We start from the raw sequence: 24,390 nt of genomic DNA on the forward strand, positions 1-24,390 counted from the left end.
TCCTTCTATGGTGCATTGTATTATATCTTATAATATTCTCTAAATGTGCATTAATGTGGATAAATTTGCACAGGCAGATATTATACACCATCTTTTTCGGTGACGCAGTTCGTCTTCTTTGATGATGTGTAAGTGGCCATAATATTACTCTGGCTTTTAGATTTGTCAAGAGTGATGTGCGTTTAAAGTGCTGGAACACAGCTATCACTGAAGAATTAGGGATTGAAACCCAAAATTAAACATCTATAGCAATGTGTTGCCTAAATTAACAAAAAATGATCCCTTTCTTCAAAATTAAGAAGTAACAAATTGGAATTCATATACTTGTTGCTTGACTTTCCCCATTTGTATGCCACAATTCCATCATGTTTGTGGGCATTGCGAGCTAAAGGTCATAACAATAAAGTTAGTGAAGCAAACTGAAATCAGAAAAAGACAAAATGTCCCCCAGATGAAGATAAGTGTGTCTGTGAAAAGAGGGACATGCAGAAACAATTGAATGTAAAAGCTGAAGCAAAAGAACACAACTGAAATCAAAACTTAACTGTCTTAACAAAGCAGCCACAGATAAGCGCTTTGTTGCAGTCCTCAAGATAACTGAACAACGCTGTCCCCTCACCAGGCGGTTGGGAGGATACACTGGGATTGTCTAAGTGGTAGACTGTTTTCCCGAAACACACTTATTGTGGAATAAGTCTCACTGAACTCCAGAGACCTTATGGAAGAGACATTGATATGGTCGCACTCTTGCTTCCTGACCTTCAGTTTGGCCAGAAATCAACAGACATCTTCCAAAAAGAGATGCATCGGGCAATATAAAAATGTAATAGGCAAATAACTAGAAAATAAAGTCCATAATATGAAATCAATCAAACTGCACCAATACACATGCCAGACAGAGGGAAAGAGCAAGTGGAGCTTCGAGATCTGAGTGCCAGTGGGGGCAGCTAGGGGCTGGGGAGATGATTAAGAGACCCTAAGAGCTGTGGGCCCCCCGACTTCCTCCTAGTTGTCTGGCTCTAGTTAAGCCGTTGGTAATGCAGAGGCACTCATCTCGTCTATCCACTAGGACATTTTATAACATTTTTGGAGGTCTAGACAGCATCTCTAACATGCATAATCTCCCCTCCCCCCATGTCTTACTGCTGCTTCCATTTTTAGATCTAACGTCCTGTCACCACGACTGGGAGTGAAACCAGTTGGTATTCACAGTTGTGGAACTGTGTTCCAGTTCTTTAGCCATCAAGCCATTAACAGGCACATGGAATAAAATCGTACAAGGACTCTCCGATGTTTCTCTTCCTTTCAGAATATCATCCAATTCCATTAATGCCAAGATCACAGCCAGCTTTCAAGCCTGAAAGCTGACTGCGTCCTCTCCTTGTCCATGTCCTTCCTCTTGTACAAAAAGGAAGAGCATGGAAGAACTATTCTGGATTATCTGTATACTGTGTCAGGCCACTAGAGAAAACCCTGAGGGCCCTCACGTGTATCTGCTGATTGGAATGCTAAACATCCTCAGGAGAATGCTTCTGGTTTCTCTCTACATGCTCAGAGGCACTCCTGTTTATGATTACTTCAGATCTTTCAGGGGTAAGACATTCTTTTACAGTAAGAAGAGGACAACCACTTCGCCTGGCCTGTTTTTTTGGAGCACTGGGTTTCACGCCACTGCCTGTTTTTGCTGCTGCCCTGCCACCCACCCAATCATTTTTGCAGGGGTAGACCAGTGCAACCCGGGGGTACTGCTGCTCAGCGCCACCCCCAGTGCTGGGGTGTGTATCACACATCCCAGTGACTGTGCTCTCCAAAAGCCATGTGCTGTTCACCTTTGCACATTTTAAACCATTAGCTCTGGCCTTTATCCTTCAGCACCTAAGCCAGGACTTGTGAGCACGCATTTATGTGTCTTTTAGTCTGCAATCCTACACACAGACAAGATCTGAAATCAAGGCCCTGTTGTTTTCTAGATATACTTTACCTTTAAGGTTTTCCTTCTTTGACTTGGCTTATTCTGTTGCTTTGGTCCCACAAAATCTTCTTGCCATCTGAGCATACACTGGATTTCACATACACACACACTCCAAGGTTATTGGGTTTCGATATCTCATAAGGAAACATTCCAAGAAAGAATTAGAAGAGGACACTCTGGAGGAAATTAAACTAATAAAATAAATATATTTGAAGACCTTTATGTCAGAAGCAGAATACCAAGAATGAGGAGTGGAACTATTTAGTCAAAAGCATCAAAAAACCCATGAAGGAGAACAGAAGTAACAAAGAGATGGAATGCATCACATTTTCTCTGCAAATTTACAGGATACCAGAAATCAGCAATAAGTCCAACAAATCAATGACTTTACCTTTTAAAAATAAATTAAATTTTCTGGCATTTGCTTCCATACGCTTTTTTGTTGGCACCTTCTGTGTAGAAGTCGCAGTTTCCTCTTTGGAAGAACCCGTATGTTTGAACCAGATCAGGAAAGGGGGAACGTATTTAAAACAGGTCTTCCACGATTGCTTTGACGTGTCGAGATTGATCTTGTGTATGATAAAAGTCCAGCTTTAGGCTGCAGAAAGAATATGAACCATTCCTTCCCCCTGGCCCCCAGTCATGCAGCCACAGATTGCTTTAAACACAATTTGTTGCACAATTTTAACTGTGTTAACAGAGAAGTAAAAGGATGAATCTCTGAGAACTGATAAATAAAAAGGTAGCATCACAGGTGTCAGATGGCATTGACTAGAGTGTTCTTAAATGAACTCAAGAGTGAAATTATGGAGCTAGTAACAAAAATATGTAATTTAGTATTCAGCCAGCCTCCTTTTCAGATGATTGGAATGTAGATAATGTAGTACCTTTTTAAAAATGGATGTGGGATCAAGGAGGCATCCCAGACATTCCAGTGCTTGAAACTGAACTTCTGCCACAGAGTAACCAGTTGAAAGCAGATGGGGAGGATTGTCTAACTTTTAGGGGGAAAAGGCCTTGCTGAAGCATCATTGCTGTTGTGCCATCAGAGTCGCTTGTACTTGTCAAAGGACAAGAAGACAGCTTTCTATCCCAAGTACCTTTCGATCTAAAATATGACACCAAGGCGGTAACAGAGGAAAGGGAGGGAAATGTTCGGTGGGAAGAGCAAAAGAAGGAAGGCCTGACCCAAGATGTTTTGCTGCGTGACTCGTGGGGTGTGGGCACCTCATCACACCTCAGGGCAGCAGGCTGGTTCAGTGGGTGCAGGACAGAGACTGCATGCAGCTCCATGCTCCAACTGTGGAGCTCAGGGGAAATGGCTGAGGGTCTGAGCCCCAGCCTCTGGCTCCTGAAGCCATTGCAACGTCCTCCAATGGTTGATCCCATCGCAGGAAAGAATACTCTGGTCCCCACGACCTGGTAAGCCACCACCTTGGGTTAATTCATCTGTGGGAGTGCCACAGTGTGTCCCAGCTGCAGTGGGATGTCCAAAATTGTGCCTTGCAAACCCAGAAATAGTGAGTTGATGGCAGTTAATAAACCATCCACAACCCATGGCCTGTTTGCGACTATTTGTGAGATGCAGACTTAAGTTTATATGCAAGATTCAAGTATTGACTGGGGCTTGGAAGATGTGCCAAATATTTTGCAGTAGAAGTATCCCTCAAGGGATAGCTCCCATAATTTCTGGTTAGACTATGCTGAGCTGGGAGTTCAAAGGAGTTGTAGTCCACAATGCTTGCCTTCAGCTATACAAAGAAGACTGGGATTTGAGGGAAGGAAGATAGATACTTTCCTGCAGGTGTTCTGGGCAGTGGCTCAGGGCAGCTTGGCAGAAAAAGGGGAAACCTTCAGACAGCTGCAAAGATGGCTGGTAATAGCATATAGCCATCCTTTGTAATAGGAAATCTCTCCTTGTATAATTGATAAAACTCTGTAGATATACATGGTGATCTGGGAGATGCTGTGTAACTGGAGTGACAAATCTTTTATCACAGTGTTTACCCGTTCTGTTTGGGTTTTATCAATTGCCACATTTTCCTTAAGTCACAGGAAGTTGTAAAGCTGCAAGAAATAACTTCTAAACTAAACCTAGATTTCTTCTCTGTTCCAGGCCAGATGCCATGATCCAGGAAGACAATTCTTATATTCTTATATATAAGCACCACCCGTATGTGTTGCCCCCATTAAAAAAATAAATCTGATTTGGTTCTGTGTGTGCGCGCGTGTGTGCGCACGTGCCTGTGTGTAGAGGTTTGATAGGAATAGTCCAGTATGCCACAATTTTACAGTACATAGGCAATGATGGACAGAACATTTAGTTCAAGCCTAGGAAGGCAGCGACAGTGTAATCCTATGTGTGTGTGCTCAGAAATAAGCCCCCTTGAATGCTATCATGCTTACTCACAGACGCATGTATGAAATTGCAGCAATTAGGCGGGGTGATGTTGTAATTACTAGCACCAGAACCTACAAAAACGTTACTGTCTTTGGTTTTGTCAAGAAAAAGGCAATCCTAGATCCGGTCTGAGCATGTGTCACTGCCAGATCCTGAAACCATCATGTACACTCTGGCTTCCCAAGGACCTATCCACACACGAGGCCCTTTTCCAAGAAAATGCTTCACCAAGACACCTAGGAGGTCTCCTACAGAAAACACGGCTACAGCACTTGATACTGATTAGGTAGATAAACATCTTAATACATATATAGGTTTTATATATTTATTTCTATTATATAAATTAATAAATAAAATTATTTCAGAGAAGCAGAAAAATACATCAGAAAAGTGCCAGAATAACTCAGGTTAATGCATTCTGTATCTGTGCTTCAGAAAGAAGGAACCAGTTGGACTTTCCAACTTCCAAAGTTCTCTAAGGCACATCGAAGGGAAAAGGGTGGTGCTGAGACTGGTTCCCGAGTTCTCTGTGCCCTGCATTGCTAGCCATATCATGGGTCTCCAGTGCAGGCATCAGAGCTATGAATTCAGCACCAGAACCTCAGATCCTCTTGTTAAAATCCTAAAATGTTCCAGATTGCAGAGCGATAACTCGTCTCTTGCAACATGGGTCTATCTATATCTTAGAAGCTGTGGAGACTGCAAAACCCGCTAGTAGAAAGCCAAGGCAGCAAGCCCATTCAAAGATAAAATCCACTTCTCCCATACTAATTCCCAGAACAGACGGCAGGGGGAATAGCTGATTTTCACTTTTCCAGGGTGATAAGGTCAAGAACTGGGAAATGCCTCTCGTGCAGAGCAGCCAAATGAACTATTTGATATATGCAGGTTTGAAGAGAAGATAGGGGAGAAAGATGGTTCCATTCCTTAATCAACAAGCAATGCACAAAACAAATAGGTTTGATTAACAATGCCAGGTTTATTGTTTGAATGTGGCATTGAACAACTGTTGTCTTGTCGAGCCGGGCAGGATCATCAGTGGTGAGTGCCTTATACAGGTATCAGTAAAGAAATACAGAGCTAAAGCCGGGCAGGCATTCTTTATGGCTACCACCACCATTTAAGTCAATGGTTAGAGAGCTACGTCCTTGCTGGGGATCATGGAAATTATAGGCCAAAACATCTAGATGCCAGGCTGGGGAAAACTGGCCTACAGGTTTGCCAGTTAAAACATTCCGCATCTTATGGAAGCGTCCTTATATAGGAAGCTACTCTGTGGCAGTATATGAGTTAAGAGATTTGACCAGCATTTAATATATTATTATAAACTTCAGGCTGTCCAAGCCTAAAGAAATATTTAAAGGTGGTACTTCTCGAAGTGTATACCCACCTTCCAGTCAAATGATCACCAAGGCAGGTTATGTCGTAACAAGTGCCCAGTATCCTCTAGTCTCACAGGCCACTCACAGGTGAAACCAGTGTCCTCTTAGTTAGGTACCTGCCGTCTATCACTAGACGTCATCTGGTGTTTTGGAGGTTTGGTGACAGCCATGCTGTCTTCACTGATTGATGCCAAGGAGACTATGGAAATCTTGAACTGCGTTTTTTGGTATCCCTAACGAATATCTGATGGGAGTCACAGAGGTAAACTTAAGCTACTTTGTTACAAGTTATAAAGTATAAATTCATCTAGCCCAAATTGCTTGTGCTGACCTCTTATCCAATAACATTATTTAACTTAAGGGATTAATGATAGAATGAAACCTTCTGCACTTGTGCCCTTGCCACTAAGCCAGTTCCCTTTCTTCTATAACTACCTTTGTCAAGGAAGCAGCAGAAACTATTTTGAACAAGTGCATCATACCTCCAGTTACATAGGGGGTTTTTGGGATCTCACGTGAGATTGTGTATCCTCACAATGATGTAGGTACCTATTAAAGCACAATTCAAGGCTACTCAAGTAACTCTCTTTGAGGTCAATGGTGTTCACTCCTAGGTAAAAAGGTTAAGATTGCTACCATGAAAGGGTAAACTGCTCCTCTTGGTATACTTTGCAAATATTGCAATAGGAGTTACTCTGCCTCCTTTTGTGAGGACGGTGGAATTGGTTTAGATTTTTCTGGGAAACAAAAAACTTACTTGGTACATATCTTCCCATTTTTATAGATAGTACATTTTGCAACTTTTGAAAATGGAGAGTGGGAGTAGGAAGTCTTCCTCTAGGTCTCAAAACTACCTTGCAGTTCTATCACTCGTAGTTGGTTTAACATTGCATGCGCAACAGCCACTTTGCAAGAATTTCAAGCGACCGTCTCTCCTGCCCTGCAAGCTATAACCAAGGGATGCAAGATGGGAGCTTAGCAATCAATTAAGCCTGACTTTCACAGCCGTGTGTCCTTCGCATCTAGTTTGGCAACAGTTGCTGGCTTAATACAGCTGGTGTGGTGTGGTTAGAGTGTTGGACTGGGAACTTGGGAGATCTGGGTTCTAGTCCCTACTTAACCATGAAGCTCAGTGACTTAGGCCCAGTCATACCGAATGATGCTTACTCTCAGAACAGCCTACTTCTTAGGGTTCTTGTTATTAGAAAGTGGAGCTATGAAAGCAGGCTTGGGCCCTTCACAAGAGGGAAAAGTGGGATGTAAGCACCATGTAATGATAAAAGTGCCTTGCTTAGTCACTGTCAACATATATGCCAACATTCACCAGAAAAGCGTCTCATTTTCCTCTTTGTTCTGAATTGGACGAAGCCTGTAAAACAGGGTAGCCACACTTGCTCAATAGAAGAGCCACAGATAGCAAATGTCAGGTGTTTAAGAGCCATAAGCAGGCACCCGCAGGTGGCGCAACAATCAGCAAGCAGGCACACAGGCAACAAGCTGCAAACCAACTCAAAGAGCCACACGTGGCTCACCAGCCTCAGGTTGGTCACTCCTGCTGTATAACAAAATGGACTTCAGAGATGCTAAGTGAGAAAATTCAACTTTGAGATGCCACAAAATCTTTTGTGAGTTGGGGATTATATCTATTACCTTTACATACCACGAAGGATTGAGAAAAACCCTTAAGTGGTTTCCTTGTAATAAAATTTCGTAATAACAAACATCTCAAAGGAAACCGTAAAGTGAGGGATTCACTAACAAGGCTTCTGTGTGTTCTCCAATTTGATCTCATTGCACAGTTCCTTCATACGTTTAGGATAGGTTTACGTTTGTCTTGGAGTTAGTGCAAGTTGGATCACCAGCTGTCATGCACATGCTCCAAATCTCAAAGCACACACATCCTAACAGTATAAACATATGGAGTTTTTCATCTTATCCTGTCGTGATGCATGAGCTGGAAAATGGGAAACTCCGCATCTCAGAACCAGTGTTTGAAGTCCTCCACGGAACGACACCTGGAAACTCTACAGATTGTGTTCATTTGTGCACATGTTTCAGATTGTCCAGGATTGTACACAATACCTCATGTGTTTTTATATATAGTCTTCATTAACTTAAGCTACTCAGTACTTCTCATGATACTGAGCTGGTTTATTCGGTTACGTCTGTATTTTCCATCTTCCATCTATTTTAAGCCTCTAGTTTAAGTAAACGGCTGTGCAAAAGGCATTGCATGTGAGAGCTGACATAGCACTTAGTAATCTTAATATAGTATTAGTAATTAATATCAAGTAGTATTAGAAGTACTCAGATTATGATGTTATTCAGCTCAGACAGGCACAGCATAAAGGGTTTCCAGCTAACACTCTGAATAGATAACAAAGGCACAATACAACTATTTAATTATGATATTCAAATTTTATATAAAAAGATTAACACTAATCATCTACCCTCATTTTATTTAACAACGGCACATGAATGTTGCATTTTTAAATCAGGATGAAAGTTCAAGGACGGCAGGCATGGATGCCAACTGCCCCAAGAAAAGCAAGACAAAACAGCTTGGAGTTTGATATACAGAAGAGAAAATTCTGGAGAAATCTTAAGCAAAATAACATCAATACTGCCAAATGTTAATTTGGTGGTGGTGGTTTGGTGTTTTTTTTTTTTTTGGTCATGTTAATACACTGTTTAAGAGCCACAAATAACTCAGGTGAAAAAAGTGTGACCATGTTGGGTAGGCCCTTTAAGCATGAATGTTCAAATCCTAGTTTTAAGGAATACTGTTGCTGAGTCGACGACCACAGCAGAAACGGCTTGCAGAAGTCTCACAGGAGCAGTGCGAGCATCTGCTTGACGAAGGCCTTGCATGTCCCCACGGGATTTTTTCCCCCTTCTATGCTACGTTCTACTTGAATTTTAAGGGGATCAGAGCATTCCAATAAAATAAAGCCAAGGAAAGAAAAATAAATGTAAACCAAGTTTATTTTGCTTTTTAAGTAGTGTTCTTAAAGCACTACAGCATGGTAAACAATGTAAATTAGTAGAAGTCATCTCAAAAGCCAGAGTTCTTCTTTAATGAGCTTGTTAAAAAGATGCAGCCTATTCTAACAGGATAAATATTTTAACCATTTCACTTCGAGTTAATGAAGGCTCACAAATGAGCAACACTCCTCATTGAGGAAAACAAAAAGCTGTTGTCGACAAAGCGACAGCACACACACAAAAACAAAAGAACTGTGTAAAAATAACTAACTGTACTGTGTTCCCATACTCTTTTTTTTTCCAAGTTGCTTTACAATGGGATGATATGCACATGATCTTGCTGCAAACTTGCCATCGGACTTGCAAATACCAGTAGACTAGCCTTGCCGCATTGCCCCAGAGCTGCTCATGTTTGAGCACTCGTCCTCCTATTCCTAATAATTATTCTGGTGGATTTACTTGTTATCCTTTTCTTCTAGACAGCAGGGCAGGCTAGAAAGTGATCCCTAATTAAAAAAAAAATTCTGTGTTCTAACTGGAAAAATGTATAATTTTTCAATAGACTTTACAAGTTATATGTTTTGCCTCTTTTACCCTTAGCCACAAAATGGGCATGAAGTGTTTTATTTTTAAAATGCCTTAATTTTCAACTTCATGCAAATCTAAATAAAGATGACCAAAACAAAAAGCTTAAACAATGGAAGGATATTTCACAGAAAATTTCTTATACAAAAACACATAAGAAAAAAGGGCCACTAGGTGACATTGTAAATTTACAAATTGGCATCATTTTGGTCAACAAATATCCAAGTCCTGTTTTCTTCTACAACAAAGCAGCTGCACAGAAAGAAAACAGTATAACTGGTTATTTTTAATCACACATTTCCTCAGGAATTTCATGTGGATTAAGGATGCCAGGGACAGACATCTGGAGTTTGTGTTTCTCCTCCTGAGCCTGTCGGAGAGCCGTCTCTCTTTCTTCCAGGAATAAGTCAGATGTGTCTTCACCTGCAAACTCCTGCAGGAAAAAAGCCATTTAAAAAGCCATTATAATCTAAGCATATAGCGAAAGCTAGAAATCTAAGTAGTAAAGTTGCAGAACTGGTTATCAGGAATTTAGTTTGTATATATATAAAAAAAACTTCACTGAAGAGTTAATATCCTGCAGGCATTTGCCTATTTAAAACACAAAAACATTTACACATTTTAAAAAAAGTAGATGCCTCAACTAGGACAGCCCTTCTCCATAGCTCCGCATAAAGCCCTGTCAATAATGTTTACACCTCCAGCACTAGCATTTTCAGGGCTCTTGCTCTCTTAAAATTATTCTACCGAGTCTTTCCTTCCTTATTCCTCAGAGAAATAAAGTATACATGGTGCACCCTTCCCTTCCTTCAAATGTCAACACAAAACTCTTTCATGAAACCTCAGGCCCGAGGGGCAAACATGGCCCACCAGGCATCCAGTCTGGGCCTCTGGGGGGTCTCCAATTGGCTCCGCTCCCTTTCCCTCAACCACTGATCAGAGGTCCCCCCCCCCCCCGACCCCCAGGTTTTGTAAGGCTTTTTGCCGTTCTAAAAGGTGGGAAATGCCTCTCCTGCAAGCTTTGTTAGCAGCACTAGGAGCTTTAGAAGCGGTCATATGCTGGTATTTTGGTCCCACTCCTTTTCCTTTAGCCCTACCCACGGGAATGCAGCTCTGGAGAGCTCTGTATTGGATTTCAGCTCCTGCGATACCAAGAGGTTCTGCACTGCTGCCCTGCTGAGCAAACAGCAAGTTCACTGAATGGTTTTCCCCACTGTCAACCTTTTGTGTGTCAAAATTTAGACTGAATGTTCCTGGGCACAAGGACATATCATCTGGCTTAATTAATACCAGTTAATACCATATCATTTGCTGAGTTAAGATGGTGTGACTTCAACTGAAAAGTCATTCTGAACATTCAAGAAAGGCACACAGGACTCCTCCCATGTTCTTGTAATCGAACTGGGAACCAAAAACTAGTTCAGAAGTTTAGAGGTTGGCTACATTTACAAGTATGAAAAATGTAATGGCACCAGTATAGAAAATGGTTGTGAAACATACAAGCCTATCATTAATTCAGCATGAGGCTTATTACAGATTGAAACGGTAAACTGTGGCTCAGTCTACTCCACTCTACTAAGAATCGAGACAGGAAGTTCCAGACATACCTTTATCTGCACTAGAAAGTCCCTAAGATGTTCCTTGAAAGCAGGGATATCCTGATTTAAACTGAAGAGTCCTGTTACAAACAGTTTAACCTGTGCACTGAGAAAGAAAACAAAACACCACAGGTTAATACAGTTAATATGACTAACACTCATACACAAATTCTATCTAAACGTTAGAGATCAAATATACTTACTCTTGCAGATGAGGAAATGCAGATTTAAGGAGATTAGCAACATACTCCTGAATAAACATTTGGTTGTTTACTGGGTTTCCAGGGTTTAAAGGAGTACTTATTTTTCCTTCTTCTACCAAGTTGAACATGTATGCGAGAATTGATGCATGCATCGTTAAACCTGGTTACGACACACGAGAGAGAATAAAGATTTAGAATATGCATCGGCATTCTCCCTGCTTACTGCCACAAAGTTTCCAGCCTCAACGCACTCCACAATTCTTACCAGCAGTGTGAGACGTGTCTGTTACAACAGAGAAAATGTGCTGAAGAATGTCACAGAAATAAGTCTGATAAAAACTCTGGGCAGCTGCTTCTTCTTGTGCAACGTTTTGTAAAAGCGTATAAAGGATCTGAAGGCCTGGGAAAAACCATGAAGTGAAGTTAGTTAAATATTTCACCTTAGGAAGATGATTAATCCAGAAAACAAGATCAAGTTTATTTGTATCAACTACATGAAACAAGCAAGAAGCTGTTCTTGGAATCTATTTCTTCTTGAAGGTGGGAGGGAAAGCACCTCAAGAATGTCTGTAAAACTCAACACACCCTGAATTAACTGTGTTAACTTAGTCTCTCCCCTGACAAAAGAGTTCCCTGAAATTACTGAGAAGCTTGAAAACAACTTTAAAACAAAACCACATGCAGGAATTGTTGTGTTGTGCTGGATATCCATGCTTAGCACAAGCAGGCAGCAAAAATTCTTTGGAAGTTAGACAACTCTCAAGTAACCTATGGATCCTTCCAGTTATCTAATTTTCAAAGAAATGAAGTTGCCTGCGTTCACGCAATACAGCAAGCCAGGTGGCTGTAGGCACGATGAATGATGGAACAGCCCTGACCCTCTTCCTGGAGCAGTCACCTCAGTCTTTTCAGATCTATGTGAATCTATGTGTCAGCATATTTTGGGCAATGGGGGACCATTAACTTGAACAAGCTTGCTTATTCAAGCATGAAAGCGCTGAAAATTAGGATAAAGCTTATTCACCCGTATCTGCAACATTTCTCATTGTGTGCTTGAAAGCCCAAATGATAGAATCCAGTACTAATTTGAACTGTGCAGGTGGAATGGCCAGGAATGCCGGGAAGCAATGAGAGTTTACTGCTTGTAATAGTAAGAAAAAGTTTGTTCTGTGTTCAGGATACTCTTCAAAGTCCTAGTAACAGGGAAAGGAGACAAGAGAGGAGAAAACTTTTACACATATATACATACATACAAATATATCTTGGCAGAAACAAGGCTTTTGTGAACACTTCTTTTCCAAAATCTAAAAACTCCAATCTTCAAGGCAACAGCTGCTATATGACACCCACACACTTCTGTTTAATAGATAATAACACAAAGAGGAACTACACGATTGCATTTATCTATAGTTTTTCAGCTGTATCCTTAAGAGGCGTTTTCCACTGCACGACAATAAGACATCTGGAATTTCTCAAAACATCTTCCCTCAAGTAGACTTCTGGTGTATTTTCATGAGAGCAAGAATTTCAGAGGTAGCAAAGCATAACCACATACTGCCATCTAGGTACATGGCTGTTTGCAAAGAACAGATATGACAGGTCCCTTAATATGGCCTTATAATGTTGAACACACACACACACGAGGAATGGAGACATGGCAAAGAGATGCAATTATTTCAGTGATGTGTCTTCTTAGTTGCATTAAGTCGGGATAGGCAAACTCCAGATGCAACAAAAACTTGTGCAGGATCTGGGAGCAAAAGAAAAACCAGTGAGGGAATTATGCAGTAGGGTCTCATGATGGGTGGATGTGAATGAAAAAGGTGAGACAACAGAGGATCAGGGAAGATGGCTATAATAGTCCAGGCAGAAATGACCAGGGCGTGGACAAGAGTTTTCACTGAAGGGACAGAGAGAAAAGGGTGCCTTTGTAATGAAAGTGCAAGAGAAAAGCAACATATTCTGGTGAATATCCATTTAGATCCATTTAGGTGGCAGGGTGGACAAAAGAGAATGAATAGTGGCATAATCCATGAACAAGAATAACAAACAAAATGTGCATCTGAGAGGAAAAATCAGATGTTCAGCTTTGGACACAATGAACTTGAAGCAAGGAAGTATCCTAGCCAAAATATCACAGTTGGAAAATGGAATTCTGTTCTCTGCAAAGGTTACTCCCAATTTGATAGCACAGAGGTATCCAACACCTTCACTTCCCAAAGTGGGAGGAGGAGGAGGAGGAGGAAAGCCCTCTCATGACGTCCAGACAGTATGTCCTGGGAAGTCCCTGCGATTCACTAGTTGCAGTGAATCGATCTCCTGATACTAAGGGGTGGGGCTTGGGTGCCTCTGTTATGCCAGACTGGAAGGAATCCTCATGGTGGGTGACCAGTATTCTGCTCCTCGTACGGTGTAAGGAGCCTGTCACAATGAGATATTCCCCAGCTAGCCCCATTCATAGGATGGGTAGCTTCGGTCGCTGTGACTAGGTATGACACACTGTAGAACACTCCTCTCTGAGGCAGGCTCTGTAGTGACGAAAACATCGAGATGGACATTAGCAAGGACTAAGCAGAAAGAGAAAGTCTAAGAGCTGAGGAGTCAGAGTGCACACAAGTTCTATCCCAGATAGAAGGCAGGACAAACTGGAGGAGAAGCCAGAATCCACAAGGACCAAGACCAGTTCTTAACATGTGACCCCCGCCTTTCCTGTGTGATGACGGAGGCTTAACCCATTGTTAGATGCCTCCTCACACCAGACTGAGAAACTAGATTAGACAGGTGTTGATGATCTGTGATAGACAGAGAGAGCTAATCAGGGTATAGGTGAAACTAAAAGCCACAAGCAGTGACGAGGTGGCCCGGGGAGAAGTTATAAAGAGAAGAGCAGAAGGCCAAGTACAGTGCCTTCAAGCACAAATTCCTGAAGGCACCTACAAGCTTCTGTTTTACAGAAAGGCAGCAAATCAGTTTTTGCACAGGCTTTCTCCCTGGAGTGACTCTCCTTAGGAGATAAACCCTAGTAGTCACTGTACATGAAGCCTCTTTATTAGCAACAGCTTTCTAAAGTGCTCTCCCCCCCTCTCACACATGCATGCGTGCGCACACACACACACACACACACAAATGGGCACGTGCAGAATATTACAAACAGAAAGTAGTCCACTGGAAAAACTGGATGCCTCCCTCTTTGCTTGCACAAAATGGATCTACAACAGTTTTGGGTATCACACTGTTCTGGTACCTTGTTGATCATATTCAATGTGCATTCAAAGACAGCATCAAATATCTGAGGTATTTCAGTAGTAATGTGTCCTCCCAGCTTATTTACTATGATAGCCATTGTGCTAAGCACTTCAGGCTCCCTGGCAGCTGGAACGTTCCTCTGATAATCAATAAGGACTGCATCCAGCAAAGGTGGAACGAAGTTTTCAGCTACCTGGAAAAAGAAGCAGCAGTATTTTAACACACAAGTTCCTGTCAAATTAAGTCCATAACTATGTGAGTAATTCATTGAGGCTACTGCACTTCAGGAGTACACTTACCATCTGGGGATCATTGGATCTGCTCACCCAGCCAGAAATCAGTTTTAACGTTTCCCTTTTTACTGTTCTCATACTTCTAATCAGAGGTTGTTTTGTAACCATTTCACCTGGGAGAATTTGAGGTCAGTTACAAGTTATGAACAGAGCTTCATAAAATCAGTCCGTATTGCTCATTTTAATCCCACCTTCCCATGAAATGTCTACGATGGCTACCCTAGCTGAAAAAATCATCTTCACCATCAACAAGTAGAAAAACAGCAGTTAAAATCTGGAACCGAGCAACTGGTCGCTAGCCTAGTGACTTATTAAAAAGAGCACTTCGAGGTGGCCAGCCAAAGAGGAAAGATCTAACCCTTCAACACCCAGCGCCGAGAGGGTCCCAAGAACAGCGATGTCTTAAAACCATGCTGGAAGGCCAGCAGGAAGTGAGCCGAACAAAGCAAGCGTCCCCAAGCAGAGTCCCACAAAGCCGCGGGACGGCAGCCTCTCCTGCTTCCACCCAAACGTGCTTTGCCCACTGGTGACACAAAGGAGAATCTCCACCGAGTGTCTCTGTGAACAAGCAAGCCTGCGTAATGAATGGGCAGGCTCTCGTCTTTCTGGCTACGGAAAGCCTACACCTAATGATAAAGGATTACTGCAGAGTTTAAACTTGTTTTATGGATTAAAACCCCAACTCTGTATTTATTAAGGAAGCCACCTGTGGTATCTTAATCATAATTAAGGATTGGGCTATAGGATTTCACATCCCAAGCAAAGCTCCCTGCCCTCCTTCATAGCAGGAGCACTTGGTCAGCACTGCCTTTAACCATGGTTAATTCACCCTTGAACCCTAAGCTATGGGTCCTCAAACAATAATGAGACATTATTAGTGTTAACTGTAGTTACAGTAAGGCAGTAATTCTTACCATTTGCTTGAATAGCTGCAGAAATATTTTCACTTAGGCACTTGTACACATTCAGCATATCTAAGTAGATTCTTCCCAGCTGTATCACAAACGGGTGGCCAACAGCTTTACATGCCCTTACGTTTGTTTTCAGGATACTACCCAACTGCTTAACTGTTTCAGAGTCCTTTAGGATATCAACATTCTGTTGAATAGAAGTGAATCAGATGTTTATTTGGCAAGCAGGCCAGACTTTCAACTAATACCACAAAAAGGAAACATTGCAGTTGTTGGTACAATACAAGCAGAGAAAGTCACACAACCGTTACACACAGTAAGCTGACACACAAGGATCTTATGGAACTCCAGGGGTTTTACTAACACTTTACTAAGTTGCAAATTAAAAAAAATAATAATTCTTGTGTACTGGTGGAACATATTTATTTTATTGTTAACATATACTGTCATGTTTGTGAAAAAGCCAAGGTGGTGCACAGTATTTAAGAACATTAGAATGTTAAGACATCAGCATATCAAAGCTGCATAATTAAAAAGGCTAGATTAGAAGGTTTCATTACTAAGATAACTATCTAAATCCCAAGGTAGGAAAGTAAGGGTGAGACCAAACCTCCTCAACTGTTCCAGCAAGCAGAAGAGAACCGTGTAGGAGGCTGAGGTCAGCTTGTGTACAGAGTGTGATAACATGCTGAAGGAAAGAGCTAACTCCTTTTGATCTCTGTTTCTGTGTTGTGGTCAGTGCACACCAAATGTGTGGCCAAAAAGAAACCACGCACACCATTTTCTACTAGCTGAGCTCTTCCTTTTAAAAAAGCCACACATGTCAAAGCTGCAACTACAGTATCGTCTTACTTTTGTGGCCTGTTGAATGATGCTGTCCCATACTTGATTAGGGAGTAGCATGTATTTCTCTATCAAATGTTCTTGCACAGTCTGGTCCGTCTGTGCCCCAATCATGTAACCAACTGCTTCGTAGAAAGTGTGCACCTAGTGGAAGTAAAACAGTGCATGTTATTGACTGTACTGAAGAGCATCTGAATGTGCCGGGCTATAAAGGCCTTTCGAAATTCAAGCTCCTCTCTGAAAGGAGTACTCTTACTTCAGGTTATCTGTTCAACACTTTCAAATTTCATTTTCCCACAATACCACAAAAGCCAAAAGGTGTGTACACCCCCCGATACAGGTTAAAATTTATGAGTGTATTTTAGCTTACAGCCACAGTCTGCCAAGGATTCAAGCATCACCACCAAGAACACACTGCAGTCATCCACAGCACCTACCATTTGTGCAGGAGGTAAAGCTTGAAGACTGTGGCCAATTTGGGCAGAACACAGAAAGACAAAGCAGGGCTGCTGCACCTGCACCCTGCTGCTCCAAACACAGACTGGATGAAGCGTTTCTCTTTTATGAACAAAAGGACATCTCCCGCTCTAGCGGTGCTAGAGCCGGTGTAAGGAATCCGGACCGCGGATGGGAGTCCACTGGATCTCCCTGACCTGGCTCCCCAGTCTCCAGCCGGCTCTCCCCCCCCACTGAGTCTGCTGGGTGCCAAGTGCTTGCATGGGCAGCTAGCAGGAAGCGAGTCCAGGCAGGCTCGTGAGGCTGCCTTGCACACATGCCTGCGGCGCCACCTGGTTTCTGATTCCTCATGTGTGACCTGCAGACTTTGGGCAGCTTCCATAAGCACTTTACATTGTTTGGGCAAAGAAGGGGCCTGCTGACATTTCCAAACTGATCTTGGCTCGGCTCGGCTCGCTTCCTGGCCAGGAAGGGCTGTACAGAGGAAGCCCAGCAAGAGCAAGACAGTCAAATTCCAGTGGGGTCTTTGCACCACTATTCAGATCTGGTTCATTCTTTCATTGATTTTACAGCAAGTTTTCTGTACAGCCCTTGAAGTATTTTTGTTTTGAACAGCAGCAGCACCAACACCCGCGAGCAGCATACCTGTTGTGGCTGAAGATCACAAATGATGGTATTAATATTATTCAGTATCTCGCCAATGAACGGCATGACCTCTCCCACCTGGACCTGTACAAAATGCCTGCGACATTTCTGTGCTATTTTGATGAAAGTATCGCAAGCCATGTCCTGGACACCATCATGGGTTTCTGAAGGAAGTGAGAACAAAGTTATGGATATAAAAACCTCACTGTGTAAGTCATGGAAATGCTTCCCACTTTTGCACTACCAAATCTGATGTGTACTCTCCATTTTTTAACACCAGTCTTAAATGTGTAGACAAAATTTGCCTATTTCTCTGTTCTAAATCTAAGTAACAGTTTAAGTAGTGGTAATCAATTCTAAGTAATATATTAGGACTTAAAAGGAAATGAAATCTATAATGTGGATACTTCTTTCAGTCTTCAGTTAGATGCACACATATCCATACCTGTTTCCCAAAGTCCTATATATTGAAGTATTTCAGTATGGAAAGCAAAAATAATTTCAACATTTAGTTCATGAGGAATACGTTTTGGTGAGAAGACAAAGTGAAACTGGAAGTTAAGTTACCATGCATAAATTCAAATAGCTTGTTGACGACAGTCTTCAGAAATTTCCAGTGGGCTCTCAAAAACCTTGGATACTGCCCTACTATATACATGATATTAGATGCAATAATAGCTTTATTATCTTTCCCTCGCTTTTGCTCGCAGAGTCCCAGAAGGTCCTACAAAGAAGAAAAATGCTCATATTTCAACTGCGCAGCTGGAAGCTCCATTTTCACCCATGATATTAGGTTAGCACTCACCTTGTAAAAGTTCTGTAGTTGTGCAGCACATCGAGGTTTATTTTTCACCAGAACTTACTAAATTTAATTATTATTTTAGCACCAATATCCACTATATAGTAACATAAGCAAAATGACAACTCCGCCCCAAGCAGTCTACTAAGATCTTATCCTAACAGGAATTCCATTGTATTTTCAATATTTATTTCATTTATTTTTATACCAACTAATAGCTAAGGCTGTTTCAGCAGCTAACCTAGTTATCTGACAATGCTTATTTCACAGTGGTAACAAAGGTTTATGGAACCTTTTAACATTTCCCCAGTTTTTCTTTTCAATGAATATTAGCTTTGGGACAGCTCCATTTCTTAAGCTGAAGAAGAGCACCTCCAGGGCACTAAGTGCTCTGCAGAGTTTATATTCCCTCTCCCTCCTAGGAGCAACCCCAGAGCAAAAGGAAGATCAGTTCAGCCACATTCAGCAGCTGGAGGAGCAGTGGCAGAAAGAACAGAGTCCAAAGGCAAGCCGCTCCGGCTCCATCCAGTTGCCAGAAAACTGAGGGCTGCTGCTGGTGAATACATGGAATTTTGCTCTGTTATTATTACAGTCTCTCACAGGGGCAGGCAACTATGACACCCACAATCCCTTATGATTGGGCAAGTTGGCAGACTGATGGGAGCTGAAATCCAAAAAAATCTAGATGGCACCTGATTGCCAACTCTGATCTAATAATCTATTAGAAGCCACCTTGCAACCCCGCCAATCAAAAGATGGAGTCTAAGCCTTCAAAATAAAATAGATGTTATTCCAGCCATCAATATTTTCTCTAAATATGTAGCTGTGTTTGAACTGTGTAAAACCACCAGGCTTTCTTGGGCTTAAGTTGGATAACTTGGCATGAGTTCGTCCTGATGCTCATTACAAAAAGCTTCTTCACTGAATCATTCTGGAAAATCTGATTTGTTTTCCAGATGAGCTAGTATCTCTCTTTTCAAACTAGTAAGGAGAAACAAAGCAAGGAGATAAAGGAATGGAAGGCACAAAAGTGCACAAGGATAAATAAGCTAAAAAACAAAGAGGCATAAGACAAGCCCTATCCTGGGTGAAGAAAAACTGGAGAGGCGGCACCCAAGGTGACTAGTACTAAAGGCATTATTTCTCGGCTTCATGACCCCCGTCTTGCCCCAGATGGTGGGGAGACAACCCTTTCCTGGATGTATCCCCACACCAAGCAGTAATGCTTTTCTATTTGCCATACCTTTATTACTGTTACAAGAAACCTTTTTTCATCTTCTTCATGCATGGCTCCGCTGATTGAGCCTATAGCCCAACACAGAGTGTTTAGATTTTTCCATGACCACTCAGTACCATTTACTTGATTGTGAAGCTTCTCTGTCATTATTCGTTCAGTATCAGCATAATCCAGATGGGTAAGGTAAACTGGAAGAAACAATTTGTTTAAAATTGGTCATCTTTGGAAATTAGTATTGGGTATTCCCAGAGATTAAGAATGCCATCTTTGCTGAACAAATGACACAGCTAATATTTGACCAGGGAAACGGTACACTGAATTGGATGAGTTACAGTTAATATACAACTGAACATTTAATTCAATAGTATAAATCAATACAGGACTGAAGAAAATGTTTCTCTTTCTGTTTGAGGCCATCCTATTTCACCATGCATGTATACTATATGTAATTAGGGCAAACAACAGTCCCTCCCCACACCCTCTGCAGTCACCCAGAAGCTATGGAGATCTCTGCCACAGAACACGCATTATGTGTACATCGGAGCTAGATATTTGTCTAAGCAGTGTAAGTCCTATTTGCTTTGCTGGGCTTTACTAGGCATTTTGTCCTACTGTTTGCCAACACAGGATGGCCAACAAAACTATCAAAAGCATAAGGATCCAGACAGAGACTAAAAAACCGCATAGTTAAAACCACAGCCTGCACGAGTGCGGTAGCCCGAATCTGCCTTAGGCAGCTTATAAAAGGTAGGCAGTAATGCACATTTATGTACTTCCTTTGCCTCAAGGAGAAAACACTGTATTATGGAAAGTCTTATTGCTACACATGTATAGTCAGATAGGACTGGGGGTGCTCCTCCTAAATTGAATGAAGCACGCCAGAAATCCGTACTAGTGACTGAGGAGGCAACACTACATGAAGAAATAGAGTACAGAATGGGGCTGGCATTTAAGCAAGTACAAAGCACCTTACCCAGTGTCTCCCTCATGTTCTTATACAAATTGATGGAATCGGTGTCTTTCATGAATTCTCGGACAACTTCCCCCTGGTCATTTTCCACAACAAGCACTTCTTCTGGCTTTGCCATGCGGCTAACCATGAGCAACCGCACCTACATTTAAGAAGTAACAACAGACTCAAGCAGGAATATACAAACTACATTCAAGTAAGGATGTTTCTGAATTTTTTAGACCATCGTTTAGTAGAAGGGGCAGACGCACTCGCCATGAAGATGCCAATCAGCTACCTTCAACTGGACTGCAGTGAGCCAACTTGGAAACCCCACAGCAAGTTGATCTATAAAGCACTAGACTTGGTTTTCTTGTAAATGCCACAAACAATGAAAGTGCAGGAGCCCCAACCTTTCTGGACTGGTGAGCAGATCAGTAATTTTGAGGAAGTAGCACAAGCACTGTCACAAAATGACTGATCTACAATCATCTCACACTCCCAGCATGGAACAGTCCTTCACACTCATCTCAAATCACCCACTTTTCTTCTTTCAGTCACTACCTCAAATTCTTTTGCACACACTTATGCCCAGAAGGGATGCCACACCTGTCATGCACACAGACCCCCTGCCCAGCCCAGAGGACTGTTGCATCCTTTCCCCATAGCATCCCTCCAGTTGTTCTCCACGTCCTCAATCTCCCTAAATCCTTCTCCCACCAAAATGGGCCCTCTCCGTTCTAGTCTTGGTCTCCTCGGTTCTGTACATTCCATCAGCTCACTCTCACCTGGCTGCAGGTTGCCCTGCTAGCAAAACCAAACCATCACACCCCCAACCCCTTACCAGACAATAGCAATGAAATTTGTTCCTTCCCTCTCAGGGTGTTAGGAATGCTTTGGAACAAGGCTCTGACTGTCAACTGCCTGCCATCTTTACTTGCAGGGAATGTCTTATGGAAACCCTGGCATCTGGCACATTGTGAATGATAAATGGTGGCCAGTAAGATAGCAGCACCTTTCTTTAAGTGCTCTGAGCTAACCAATTTTTAAATCAGAAGTATTTAAAACTCATCGGCACAGGACAGATGTATCGGCAGGTGTGGTGGTAACCAATGGCACCACACTGCATTCTGTAGATGAAACATCTTCCAAAATACTAGAGATGAGAGTCATTGCTAAGATAAACGGGCAATACATCATGGGTAGAAGCAATAAAGTCCTATAAAAATACCAGAATTCCACTGCTCAATATAACAAACACGGAAATATCCAGAGAAATGACTTTAATCATACCTATACAATTATAAAGCAAGCTGGAAGACTCCATTACCTTAGACAAAACAGGTAGATACAGTTGTCTCCTGGGAGGGACATCAAAATGCTGAGCGCCAGAAAGTAATGGAGAAGCAGATGTTGAAAATGGACTTTCTCTATATAGTTCAGCAGCTAGATGATTCCAGTACTCCAAACAAATCTTAAAGATCTCAGTTTCTTCAACCTCAGAGACCAGTAGCATGTAATGAAGAGCCTAAAATAAATTTATAAATACATATAGGATTTTGATTACTGAAACAACATTCAAAGGTCCAAGGATCACTTGATAAACTTAACAATCTGATATGGTTTATGTACAGCTGTTCTACAATGCCTTTCTGATGAATTTCGCAAAAATAAATAAGCTAGCATCATTAGAACTGACCACGTGGTGAGTATGTGGTGCCACTGGCATTCTATTAACACTGACCACTGATAGTAAGAGAAGAGCAAGCACAGGCCTGGAACCATTGACCCAATGGGAACGGAAGCAGTTGTCAGTCTAGGAATGCTAGGCAACTTCAATCTTGACTTATCCAAATTTAGGACCGTCCCTGTGCAGCACTGTATTTGCACCATGCAGCCTAAACTAAGATACTGAGACTGCGACAATTAACCAACTCATGGAATAGATAGTATTTTAACACAGAGATTAACTATGCTGACACTTCAAAGTTAGTCCACTCTCTTTGTTGACTTGTTTTTCAACTTTACTTTTTAGTAAAGTACAACCCTATGAGATACAGGGGACAGTGATCCAAACACTGACACACACAAACAAGCAAACATGTTCATTTCACACCATTTTATCATGCATATTAAGCTTCAGTACTTGCAGAATCATAGCGAGTTTTGAGATTTTTCTCTCCCAAGTTAACATCTGACACAGACTCAAAGAAAAAAAAAAAAACTTACTTCCATTAATGTCTCCCTCAGATTTAAACGCTTTTCTATAAGTTGACCATGCTCTTTCAGAAAGGTACAGAGAAACAAGCTGAGATTCTGAATAAAGTTTTGCTCATCATCTTTTCCATTGGAATATGCAAGTCGAATATTGGTGTTCAAAGGAAGCATCTAAGAGCAAGCGGGACCCAATTATTATCTTGAAAAAGAAGCCTCATTAACACTGATATTTTATCCATGTTTTCCACATTTACCAATATGAATTGTAACCATGGACTAAAAGAGTCTTTTTCTGGAGTTCATATATCCCTTTGTCTACAGTAAGGTACTGTCTAGTAGCTTTCTGAGAAAGCAGCTGAATGGGTTCTCCATACACAAAAAAAGCACTCTGTAGTATAACTGAATAAACTTCTCAGCAAAGAACCAAAGAAAACTTCTCCCCACCTCACACATTACATGTGAGCATTACAACTAAGTGCAACACTACTATGCAGGATGACAGCAACAACTAACTCCCCACTGCCAAACTTAGTATAACAGCAAAAATGAAATCCCAGCTACATTCAGGCACTTTGACCTAGGATAATGCTTCAAGTACATTCTTTTAGCTTGTTTTTCTCTGAAGCCCAATCCTAAGGCTTCCACTGAGAACCCTACCAATTTCTGCCTTCTTTTGGTATCGCTTGGCACAGCACTGAAACTAATGCTTTGTTAAGAACTCTGATGCATTATCTATCTACTCTAAATCTAGTTTGGAGAAGAAAAGGCCTCTGAAGGAATACTGTTCCAGAAGAGCCTTGAGCAGCCTGCTCAGTGTGGGTAGAACAAGGAAAGAAGGGGAGGGGACTGGAATGATATCTATTTAAGTAAGTAAATCCAAAGTCTCAAAACGGTATATAATTTTAAATTACCTGTTTCAGCTGCATCATGGTCAAGGTAAAGAGTGTGACAAACTGTTCCTCATATTGACTTACACTGACACCAGCAATTTCTGTGAGGCACTTCAAAGAGACGTTTCGGAACATAGGGACATTTAAGAACTATGGAAGAAGAAAAGTTAGTTGCTGTAAGAAAGCCTCACACTGTTTAATCACAACCAAAATCCATTTTTTCTCTCAATGCATTGTTTGGTTTAGGGTAGATACTCACTTTGTATATTAGTGTGCTGATTAGCTTGGTCTCAAAAATGTAGCCCAGGGGAATCCAATTGAGGAATCGAAGCAGCGTTTCCAAGGTTGCGTGAACAAGAGGAGCATTTTGTGAATTTTCCTGTTAACAAAGTTAACGTGTAAGCATATCTGCCCTTAAAATAAAGCAAAAACTGTGGAAAAAATCAATTAGACTTACCATCACAAACTGACATAGTTGAAAAATCTGGGAGAATTCATTGCACATGCTAGGAAAAAAGGAAATCCAGTTATTTACCAATATTTACTATACATGGCGTGTTAACTAAGTCTTTAGTCTCGCTCTGGAGGCTTTTCAGAGCCAACCAAGTCAATAAGCAGCACATTACAAAGTTCAATTTGAACAAAAGCAGGAATATGTAAATGCACATTGTTTCTTCAAGATAATCTTTATAAAAGTAGTACTTCAACTTGACATACATTATGCTCCATTAGAGTTAAAATGAAAAGAAGCTGTTCCCATGCAAAATGGTTACATACA

At 41.5% G+C, this 24,390-nt stretch overlaps 1 protein-coding gene across 1 annotated transcript in view; it reads right to left on the reverse strand.

Annotated features, from left to right (window-relative positions):
- Window positions 1-8,722: 8,722 nt before the first annotated feature.
- Window positions 8,723-24,390, reverse strand: part of XPO1 (exportin 1) — a 44,471-nt gene continuing 28,803 nt past the window's right edge. The window contains exons 8-25 of the mRNA XM_044428229.1: window positions 24,070-24,118; window positions 23,872-23,991; window positions 23,634-23,762; window positions 22,735-22,893; window positions 21,836-22,033; window positions 20,530-20,668; window positions 19,563-19,744; window positions 18,088-18,244; window positions 17,521-17,684; window positions 16,429-16,563; window positions 15,580-15,763; window positions 14,672-14,778; window positions 14,371-14,565; window positions 12,151-12,319; window positions 11,392-11,526; window positions 11,127-11,286; window positions 10,933-11,029; window positions 8,723-9,758 (exon numbers count right to left, since the gene is read on the reverse strand). Of these exons, the coding sequence (XP_044284164.1) occupies window positions 9,612-9,758; window positions 10,933-11,029; window positions 11,127-11,286; window positions 11,392-11,526; window positions 12,151-12,319; window positions 14,371-14,565; window positions 14,672-14,778; window positions 15,580-15,763; window positions 16,429-16,563; window positions 17,521-17,684; window positions 18,088-18,244; window positions 19,563-19,744; window positions 20,530-20,668; window positions 21,836-22,033; window positions 22,735-22,893; window positions 23,634-23,762; window positions 23,872-23,991; window positions 24,070-24,118 (2,626 nt within the window). The 3' untranslated portion in view covers window positions 8,723-9,611. The remainder of the gene's footprint in view (window positions 9,759-10,932; window positions 11,030-11,126; window positions 11,287-11,391; window positions 11,527-12,150; window positions 12,320-14,370; window positions 14,566-14,671; window positions 14,779-15,579; window positions 15,764-16,428; window positions 16,564-17,520; window positions 17,685-18,087; window positions 18,245-19,562; window positions 19,745-20,529; window positions 20,669-21,835; window positions 22,034-22,734; window positions 22,894-23,633; window positions 23,763-23,871; window positions 23,992-24,069; window positions 24,119-24,390) is intronic.

This window comes from Varanus komodoensis, unplaced genomic scaffold (genome assembly GCF_004798865.1).
Source record: "Varanus komodoensis strain SLA01 unplaced genomic scaffold, ASM479886v1 scaffold2, whole genome shotgun sequence".
In the NCBI taxonomy this organism is placed as follows: domain Eukaryota; kingdom Metazoa; phylum Chordata; class Lepidosauria; order Squamata; family Varanidae; genus Varanus; species Varanus komodoensis.